The following is an 11,192-nucleotide window of genomic DNA, read 5'->3' on the forward strand; positions in this document are numbered from 1 at the left end:
AAAATGTCACCCAATTTCTTCCTGTTAATATCGCAATGGTTTAGAGCACTAGCTTTCTTGGCTGCATGACATTACCACATGTATTCTTATTAACATACATAAATAGCTATAATTTACCTTGATCATGCAAAAATTTAAATGCTTTCTTCAAGTCATTTTCTGAATTGTAGACTGATATAAAACTGGAACTAAAGGTAATAATATGCATAAGAGATACTAATAGTTTACCACATATAGAATATGAAATAAGCTTACCAAAAGTCAGTAACTGTTATCACTGGTATATTGTTAGACACTCTCATTTCTGCTGCCTTTGTAATAATATCTTGTTCCAGGTCTAGAAATGATTCTGGTATCATTTGCTGTGACAAGGCATTGGAATCTTTTGGTGACTTACTGGGCTGGTACGCTGCTATTGTATAGAAAAATATAATTTTTAAAATAAGAAAAAACCTAATTATTAGTGAGTATAAGCAATCTTTGTACAGTAATTAATTACTTTTGGTATTAATCAGAAACATATGACTTGCTACAAAATATATTTCCTTTCTCAGTTTGTTAATGGCACTATCCACTTTAAGCTTCTGAGCTGTACTGCTCACAAAAGTGACAGCAGCAATGATGGGATAGATAGAAGAGTCACCATATAGTTCATCAACTAATTCCTTTAGGCCACTCAACTTCTTGACGTTGACTTGATCAAGATGAGTACCAACTACAATAACAGGACATCCTGGTGCATGTACCTATAACAACACAGAAGATACAGATATTAGACTTGTTCTTATGGTTTATATGATTCATTATAATACAGTATGGTAGTACTGTATATTAGGGATAATGGTGGTTTGGGCTTTCTTGCCCAACAATATCACCCAAAAAAGCCTCACCTTTCTATTATGACAGCTTGGCAGTATTGGTTGGCATAGCCAAGCCCATAAACGTCTCCTTCCAACAATTTTCTATGAAATTATAAACGTTCTGTATTTAATAGACTTTTATGCATATGACTGGCTGACTAACTAACTGATGCCTCCAGCCTAGCATAACTTGATAATGGAAAAGGTTACAGGCTTGATATCTTCACCATTTGATGTCACTTCGTCCCAAGTCATGCCTTTTCACCAGCTGCAGTATGTACAATACATGCATCATGGACTTCCTTTTGTCCTCCTTTGTGTCTCAGTTCTTTTTGCTGATAACGCAAGGTATCAATACACGATAACACAATACAGCTTCCCTGTGGCTGTGTTGTACGCTTATCACCCATATTTCTGTAGTGACTGGATTGATTGCAAAGATGTTTCTTGCATGCACTGTTATTCATTTGTAATGCTGTGTAATGAGTGGAATATAGCTAATAACGAAGCATAATGGCCACTTCACTTTTCAGTAATTGATTGTTGGGCGTGTTCAGATGCAAAATTAATTTTATGGCATGCTTGGTACCATTCTTTCTTTTGTTGCGGTATGTGCAGGTATGGTAGCCACAATATAATAACCAGACAGATGCTAACAGCATAAGCCTTAGTGTGTATTCTTGAAGTATTTGACTGCAGTGAAAAACTACAAGATTTACGCATAACTATTTATTAGCACTTATATTTGTGGTAAAGATAGGCATGTATCGGTGTGTGTAAAACAATACACAGGTGTAGTGAGTCAGGGTGTGCAAGCTTCTAAGTTCAAAAAATGGGTCAAATTTTGTGCGTAAAAAAGGCACTTTTTTGCAAATCCGGTCACATATATCTATGCTGTACCAGTGATTTGTTTCACTACTTCTTGGATGCCTACTTTCGTTTATGTGGATATGTGTAATCCATGCTATCACCACCAGCCTTTTTCTATTCTCTACTATTTTAATGTGTAAATGATAGAAACTAACTTGGATATTTTTCAGTATAGTGTTCAGCTCTTGGACTCCTGTTTCATCATCCACCAAATTAAACACAACCAAGTAGAGTGCTCGTTTCGAATAAAAACAATGGTGAGTAGCCTGAATAACATCCTAAATAATTTAAAACAGCTAATAAAGTATTTCTACATTTTACAGTAATATAACCTGATTGAAATCCCAAATTACAAACTTGATTGGCTTGATTGAAGAAGACGGAGCATAAGCCCATTTAATTTTTGAATGGTTTGGTGTACTTTGAGATGTTCGTACTTTTCTTTTCGCTAATCTGTTTATAAGTGTAGATTTTCCAGTTTTGGCATGTCCAAACACCATAATTCTCAAGCAGGAATACTCCACTAACCTGCATAAATTACAGTATAAACTAAAGACATGAAATTGCAGAAGCTATTAAGACTCATAAGTACATTAAATTTTAATACCAATGCCTAAGCCACATGGTTGGTTGATTTAAACCATTTATACATATAGTGTATCAACATGTGCAGCATAAATCAACCTCCTGAATTTTAAAGGTTTATTAATGGGCATTTAAATATCAAGACACATGATAGTGTGTAAAGTGCCCAAGAAAGCTTTTTTTTTTCTTCTAATTTTTAATTTTTTTTATTCCAGCCCTAATGGCACTCCCATCTTCCTCGATCTCTAGCTAGAAGTTAAACCTAATTTTTAAAAGACAAAAGGCAGAAAAAAGTAGCTAAACCTACAGAGCCTACACAGACCTACAAAACACCGCATGGACCGCCAGCATACACACAGCCAACCCCCAGACAGGGACCTTTTGAGCATGCTTCAAAAGGAGACACAATTTTCACACATGCACTATAGCTATTTCCAGGATATGGGTGGCCAAAGCTTCAATTCTTTCTTGTTCTTAAGATCCAAAGATTTTTCTTCTTCTCATTGCACACTTTACAAAAATCGCTATAAAACACAAATGCACAACTCAATTGCCTTGCAAGTTGGTGCACATATAAAGGTAAATTCATGTAGTTTGCTATGAATTTGAGAAATATTTGCTGCTAAGTTACAAAGCAAAAACCAATTAAGTGTAAAAATCATGGGGCCAAGATACCCCAATAGAACAGTCACTAGTGCACAAGAAAAATGTCGAAAAAGACAGCCTTTACACTTAACACTCACCACCGAGCCACTGCTCTCGTGACTACTTATTTCTACCTTACAGATAGAAATTCTAGTTCAATAGTAATTTCATAGATCTACAAATGGAAATTCGGAAATTCTAGAATGTTCTATGTGCATTCTGTTTGAAAACCTCAAAAATGTGTGCTCTATTAGAATATTATAATAACATTAATGAAAGTCAAATAAAACAAGCAATACAACTATCAATTGTGTCTGTAGATAGGAAGAAATATATACACAAATCCACCCTATGGCCAGCTTTGGGGCCTCATAAAGTAGAAAAAGAAGTAAAATCCACACAAAATACAGCCAAGCTATGAAAAAAGGGTATGACTTTTAAAGCCTGGATGAAATCAAAAGTGGTAGCCACGAAATGGCTGCACAATGTTAATGCTAGTTTAGGCCACCACCCTTAAATTTAATAACTCTTTTGAAGGCCACATTCTATTTTTCACAGCTTGGCTATTTTTGTGTGGACAAACTACTAATTACTAATAAAAGGTCCTTGATTATTGAATGTGGTTGAAAGTTGAATATAAGTGCTGCATAATGAAACATGTGCCAGATGTACAGTTGCTTGAACAAAAATGTGTTCCAAAAGTTTGGCAGTATTTTTAAATAACAAAGAGGTTCGATTATTAAAGGAAAATTCTTGCAGCTATTACTTGAACGATGTGTAATGTTCAACCCAATGCTTAAATTCTAAGATGTGTTTACATATGCTCCAAAAAAACTTACGTTTGCAATTGCAATCTCAAGTATGACAGTATTGTTTGAGTTGGCATAGTGTGATACTCACTAGGTGGATTGCTCAATTGGGGTAGATTAGCTAACTGTAGCTCAAAAAGAGATTCACTGAGCAGAGAAAGTTGTGCTGGAATTGATTCTAGTTTTGGATTATCTCTCAAATTCAACCTACATAAGCAACTCTGTAGTTTTATGTCTTCTGAGAAATTACCATGGAGATCATTTGAAGAGAGGTTAAGCGATTTTAACTCTGGATAAAGAAGATCTTTGCTGCTCGGTGAAACAAACTGTATGTCTTGTAGCTTATTATCAGCAAGATTTAAAAATGACAGATGTGGTAGAGATGTGTGTGTTTTATGTGGACAATTGCTTCCAGGTACAGAAAAAGTGCAGTATTTCTTAATTGTGTTCCTTTTTGCATCATCTGTGATAACACCAAACTTTAAGATATTACTCTTCTGGGCATTCAATCCTCTGAGATAAGGTGGCAGGAATTGTATATCTAAATCACCAATCTGGTTGAAGGAAACGTCAAGGTGTTGTAAATGAGTTACAAAACATGATAAATCAGTAGGAAAGCCATTCAGGTGGTTGTGTGATATATTAAATTTTGTTAAAGAACAAACAGAATCAAGCTGTTCTGTGTTCACATAACCTTCATTGCCGGAAATGTTCCCACTACTGTTGGCAAAGTGTACTGATGAATCCAAGTGTCTGCTGCTGGAAAGCTCACCAGGAAAACCAAGTTCAGTAATTGAATTATGGGATACATCTAGTGTCTTGATCATTCTTGATTTCCACAGATTCATAGGCAAAGACACCAACTGATTAAATGTCAAATTAACATCTTGAAAATCCATAACGATTGATGGAACTTCCTTTAAGCGATTGTGTGAAAAATCGACCTTTAGGCTATGCAACTGAGTGTTGTAATTTGTGGCACAGGGTATCTGTGCAAGACAATTATGGCTCACATTTAACCACTGTAGCTTGGGAAGTTCCCAAATAAATTCAGGCAAACTACTAATTGCATTAGATTCAAGATTTAAAGTTTCTAAACTTAAGCAATTCCAACCCCATTTAGCTATGCCAATCAATTTTTCATCCTTTAGTCCAATAGGTAGAGTAGAAAGCTTATTAAATGATACATTCAAATGTTTTAGCAATGGTGTTTGGAACAAAGCCAAAGGAATTGTAACCAATGAGTTTCTTTGCAAATCTATTTCAGTACACTGGAACACGTGTCTCAAAGTGAAATCTGATGCAGGAAAATGTACTAAATTTTTGCCATCTGCTAAAATTTTTACTGTCTCATGCTGTTGATGAAATAAAAGGTTGACAACAATATCATCATGTTTCATAAACAGTGCAACCTGCAACGCCAAATCTGTTTTAATCCCACCAGCATCTAACAACTTTGTTACTATTTCTGTCCTTCCAAGTGCACATCCAGCAACAAGGGGAGATAAAGACAGCTCGTTAAATGGTTTGTCCATAATGGAGACTTGTTCATAGGGAACCACTGCCAGTTTGCCATTACTGCGCTCACATATTTTTGGCAACTGTGAGTAACTATTTAGGAAGTGACCAAATTGCTCCAAAAGGACTCCCACAGTCACCTTGCAGGGGTATGCCATACCCATAGTTGCCAGTGGAAATCTATTTAGTAAGGTGCCTAGTATTTCTCTATAATCTCCAAGTACAGCAGCATGTATAACAGGACACTTTATTGGTACATTGCTGGTGTTAACAGCTACTAGTGATGGAGCAACTTGAAGAAAAGTATGTACCAGTAATGGATGTAAGTACATAGAAACATGTGATAAATTTCCACATGTAACAGCAATGTAGAGTGGAGACTGACCACACAGGTCAGTAAAGGTGATATTAGTAAATTTATGTGGAAAGTCAATACACAGTTTCATGGTTCCTATTAGGACTTTTGCAAGAATTTTATCAGAAGCACCAAAAGCACAAACAGTATGAATAGGATACCATCCTCTATATGGGAGTTTATCCTTCATCAGTAACAACTCAGGAAACCTATTAATCAGTTCAACTACTATATCATAGTGATTCCCTTCACAGGCAGCATGTAGGGGAGTCTCATTTGTAGTTGAGTTAGTAGGAGGAACTTGATCTGTTTGTGATAACAGAAATGCTACTATATTAGTCCATCCTGCCTTACATGCCCTAAGAAAAAGCAATGTAAAACATTGACAACAATTACACAAACTTCAGTACCTGTACAAAAGTGTTTGATTAGACACTTCTAATCTCATACACAATGTTCTCTGATGTGGGGACAACAAGAAATACACATTCCTGAATTCATCAAAAGATTTATCAACATCCTTGCCAAGTATAATAGACTGGAGTTCTAATCAATAAAAAATTTTTTAAATTTAATGCACATTTATTGAACTTACGAGCTATGTAATTCAAATCATTGCCAATGTCTTGAAAGCCTGTTTGGTTACACAGTGTGCAAAAATTTTGAATTCATATACATGTAGCCTTACCACAGTATTGCTTTATTGCGAGGCTAATGCTCAGAGTAGAGTTGTTAGTTGTATAATCCATTGGTGATTTGCCATCCTTGTCTTGCTGGTACAGATCTCCTCCCCATTCAAGCAGAGTTTGTAAACATGATGAGCTGACATTGATAACGGCAAAGTGAACTGGTGTCTGTTGAATAACACATAGAGGTTGACAATGGATGAGAATTAATTAGACTAATTAGACTAATGTGTTATGGTGGAACCTTTATTGGGATCATAATAAATGTCCTTATTAGAGAGATGCCTTGGACTTCAGGAGATCAAGTGTATGTATAAATAGGACCATGGACAAGTGTCCTGACCATTAAAATGTTCACACTCAGGATGTTTGTTTTGAGGGATATACCGACAGATATTGTTATTCGCTATTTTTTTGCATGGATCACACAAGGTGCAGTCCCATTAATACATGCTTGGGGTTTAACAGGGAATAACTTATTTTACAAGCTATTGAACCAGGCAAGATGACCCCCAGGAGGGTTGATAGGCTATAGACAATTGCAGGGACCTGAGTAAGAGACTTGGTCTGCCACATGGTAGTCAAGGATACTGCCATTAGCCACATCACCTACAAGTGATGCACTCATGCAGCTAGGAAAAATGTTAAAATGAAAGATTTCTTAAATCACAGTAATTGGCCAGCCATATAAATTTCAATAAAAATTTATGCCATTGAAATTATTAACTTAAAAAAGAAAGTGATAAAAATAGTGAAACAAGAGATATCATGATGAATGATGGTATTACAACACTGCTATGTGGAAAAATCCCTACCTTGGCATTTAACTACAATGCCAAAGTAGCACATAGCTATGTTGTAATACCATCATTCATCATCCCTTGTTTCACTACTTTTTACCACTGGAACCCTACTTCCTTAATTAATAACTTTTAAATTGCACCAGTTAGTTAACTTTTCTTGTTATGATATACACGTGTGGCTGTGACTACTTTGTATGAATATCTCTGCTTATCTTGAGTTAGCTATGCAATAGACTAAGGGTGTTGTTTTCTACAGCAAAACTGCAGCTGATTGCAGCTAGATCATTAAGGGGTGTGGTCACCATGCTCCGATTGCCTCAGTGATTGCATAAGAGTGTTTCTGATTGTTTAAGGAGTGGTCACAATAATTTGTTTAAGTGCAGCTACAGGTATCTATAGTACAGAGCTTATAAAATAGTTTTGTGGCATCTAAATAATTATGCTCCTCTAAGGTAAGTGTTGATATGGAAATCTAATACCTCGATATGGTCTAGAAGATGACCATGTAATTGAAGACAAAAGGAAAGGCAAAGTACAAAAGGCAGACTCTTGTTGGAGCAAAAAAATGGCACATGCTAACTGTGAGTTTGTTACTGTGGCATGAAATGGTGGCCGCGCGCTACTTCATATGGGCTCTAGCCTAGGTGACGTGGCTAGCAGACAGATCAAAAAATCATTATTCAGCTTTCTGTAAGTACTTTCTTGACTTAAGACTCTTCCTTAAAAGTACTTTTCATCACGCATGATATTCCTATGGTGGTTTTTAATGGCAGCATTTGGCAGGTACTGTTCATTTTAGGGGAGAACAGACAGTACTACCGTACTGTTTGATAAATACAAAGATGTTAAAAGTCACACACAATTTTTTAAACGCAAAATAAAAGTTCTTACTTGTAGGTTAGCATCAGTAACATTAGGAGACCCTGTAAAGTAATTAAGTACACGTCACAGAATATTTTAATACACATTTTACATGCACACAATAATGCATCATATAGTTGGTCTAATCAAGAGTCAATAATATAGAAATATGTATATATTAGGCCTGGAAACTACCAGCATATAAGCTGGTGTTTTAGCTCCCTCCGTGACACAAATGGGTGCTTTTGATCCGCACATGCAATATACCACCAAAGTTTATAACACACTAGAGCCCAAACGAACTTGGATTGTCAGGGTTCGAACATTCATCAACTAAAGTTCACGAATCTTTCGAAGTTTTAAATGGGCCTGGTTCCTCTTTACAAATTATAAATCACAGCATATTAAATGTTAAATGCATGTCTCAAAAGTTTGCAACACACACATACAGTTGTACTGACTCAACAGTTTTACTGAGAAAACTTGAAATTGAATACCACAAGTAAAAATGCTTGTGGTTACTATAGGTTTTAAATACAGTTTACTACTGCAAAGCAGTTAAGACAAGTGATTGGCACCACATAAAAACCTTAAAACCTCATAGAGGCATGGCCTGTGACCACCACTACACCATCAACACATAACTTAATTAAATGCCAAATACCATATGTCTAGCTTCCCCCACATCATTATGGAACACAGCAAGATGGATAGCTTAACTGTATTTAGTGGCTATAGTTCGAATTGTTCAACCCGCATTCGAATGTTCGTTCGTTCGAACGAACCTTCGAATTCACCTAAGTTCGCTTGGGCCCCATAACACACCCATTCAGTTTGTATCTATATACCTCGTGGATGTGATTATCTAAAAGATATTACTCAGTTTTGTCATAGCTAGTATTCATTTACTGATAGAATTTTGTTACAACATTTTAAACGTATACAAAAAATCTGGCTTGTATATAGTACCTATCAATGTCATACCCTGCAAAGATATAATGCATTTGATGTCAAACTCTCATGTACTGATAGAGGCAAAGTAGCTTGTCAAATCCCCATTATATGTTCTCCACCTATACAAAAAATCCTGTTTTACTAGTTTAGCAATTGCAATGGTCAATATCTTCAGGGATAGGGCAAACAAAACATTGAGGCTTTGATTACACATAGCCATTTGTGATCACTGTGGCTACATTTGCGACCATATGTTTATAATTAGTTGTAAACCAGACTACAGAGCATAACATCATCCGTGCACTGTTATTGTTAATAATGTGTGGTAGCTAATTATGTAAGACATATTGCCTATTGAGTTACAATGAAAATATGTACCTTATAATTACAAGGTCTGTAAGCAATGATTGCTACTGTACATTAATGGTATCATATCACAACAGTATATATAACCATACACCTGCTTCTTCCTAAAGTTGTTTGTGGAGCACCTCAAGAAAAATAACTTCCTGTTAGCTTTTGTACTATGAAGGGCTTCTACTAGGAAGAGTTGTTCCAAAGACCATATAGGGCATTTGTCAAAACCCTGACAGTGATGTTATGAATCATATTATAGGAACAGGTCTTGAATAATTATACACAGTCTTCATAAATTCATCAATTTTCTAAGAAATGGGAAACAATTGATGAATTAATTAGTGGTCACACTACGTGCTTGCAATGGTACATAATTGGTCACAGGTCAATTCATGCCAAATCAATGGCCAAGGTTGAAACCCACAATCTAAAAGTATAAACATTCTCACCAAGTCACAGGTCACACAGAGAGACGAATCATCATTATTGAATAAGAGACATAAAACTACATAAACGAGTCCTCAGTCACATGTAACCACCACACAGGGCCGGTACTGAGGGAATTAACACTTGCGTGGGTATGGCAAGCGCTTTAATAGTCACAAGTCAAAGTTAAATTTTGGCTGGTCAAGAGTTTGACTGTATGATAGTCACAGATCTTGTACAGTGCGTGCCTATGTGTCACTCCCGCTAAGTTGTTCACTTTGATCATACATTTATAGAGTCTATGCTATGATGAGTGCCAGTATAATTAACCGATGAATTAGCTACTCGCCGGCACACCTACACAACAGCAACAAACTTGCCTCCAAATTTCAGTAGTAGCGATAATACAGCGTGTCGCTTATCTCTGGCTTCCACATGAAGTAGAGTAGTACTCGTCGAACTACTCGCCAGTGGCTTGTTGACAAACCGCTGGAGGATTTCTCTGTCAAAATTCGTCAAGAAGAAGTCATTAAGGTGAACGATTCCACGCCTGCTTAATACAAAATCAATCCATTGCTCTTCAGACATCATATTATCGGGCATTACATCGTTTAAACGAGTACAGGAAGCATCCGAATGGGAAATCATCAGATGCTGTAGTGCTCTAGCAACTTCCTGGATCAAATCAGTCATTTCGTGTTGGCTGGAAAAGCAACGTCTTAATGGTCCAACCCTTTTTCTGAACTATGGGAGACCACTACTTGCTAAAGTAGTTGGGAGACCCCACGCATCATAAGAAACCTGACGTCACTGTTCGATTCCGGAATTCCCGTGAGTTGGCACCATAGATTTAGGCCACTCCAAGTCATACCTTAGTTTCTGGTCACTCCCAAGCCTACAAATGGATGCGGGCGGGCGGATGATCAGGACTTCAGGACTATAGACTCTACTGTGACAATATACTGTATGGTATTATTATTTGCTCAATTTAGCAAATTCATGTTGATTTTGTTTTTAGTCAAACTTAACCAACAACATAAGTAGTTGTGCTTCGGCAAAAAATGCACTAGGAAAGTTGTTGATGGATCATAGCTAGCTATACACTTATGTATAGCATTTAAGTATATTTATTTATTTATTTAGAATATACTATAGGAAATGTTTTGCTCATGTAGCTACTTATGCTTTCCAAGTGAAATAAATGTCTCGTTAGCTATGTCAGGAAAGTATTACTATGACTTATAGTTAAGTTGTTCAAATGATCATGATCCAAAATGAAATTTAACTTCTATTTTCACATCAGAAATTCTTCATTCAAATGTGAAGTCTTAGCCCACTAGCTATGTGTTTCCAGCCTTCTATTCAGTAACCTTGAGAAAAGTAACTGTCAAAGTTTTGAGTCATTGAGTGCTCCAAACTAGTGTTTTTTAGCAATCATCTGGGAATGTTTAAACTATAAGGGT

General features: G+C 36.3%; 1 protein-coding gene across 1 annotated transcript in view; it reads right to left on the minus strand.

Moving 5' to 3' along the window:
• Positions 1-10,525, minus strand: part of LOC136249000 (leucine-rich repeat serine/threonine-protein kinase 1-like) — a 28,207-nt gene extending 17,682 nt beyond the window's left edge. The window contains exons 1-11 of the mRNA XM_066040881.1: positions 10,110-10,525; positions 8,023-8,054; positions 6,331-6,496; positions 6,238-6,276; positions 6,053-6,188; positions 3,800-6,001; positions 2,063-2,258; positions 1,886-2,008; positions 500-746; positions 256-412; positions 118-188 (exon numbers count right to left, since the gene is read on the minus strand). Of these exons, the coding sequence (XP_065896953.1) occupies positions 118-188; positions 256-412; positions 500-746; positions 1,886-2,008; positions 2,063-2,258; positions 3,800-6,001; positions 6,053-6,188; positions 6,238-6,276; positions 6,331-6,496; positions 8,023-8,054; positions 10,110-10,422 (3,682 nt within the window). The 5' untranslated portion in view covers positions 10,423-10,525. The remainder of the gene's footprint in view (positions 1-117; positions 189-255; positions 413-499; positions 747-1,885; positions 2,009-2,062; positions 2,259-3,799; positions 6,002-6,052; positions 6,189-6,237; positions 6,277-6,330; positions 6,497-8,022; positions 8,055-10,109) is intronic.
• Positions 10,526-11,192: the final 667 nt, after the last annotated feature.

The sequence above is a fragment of the Dysidea avara genome, chromosome 3 (genome assembly GCF_963678975.1).
Source record: "Dysidea avara chromosome 3, odDysAvar1.4, whole genome shotgun sequence".
NCBI classification, from domain to species: Eukaryota; Metazoa; Porifera; class Demospongiae; order Dictyoceratida; family Dysideidae; genus Dysidea; species Dysidea avara.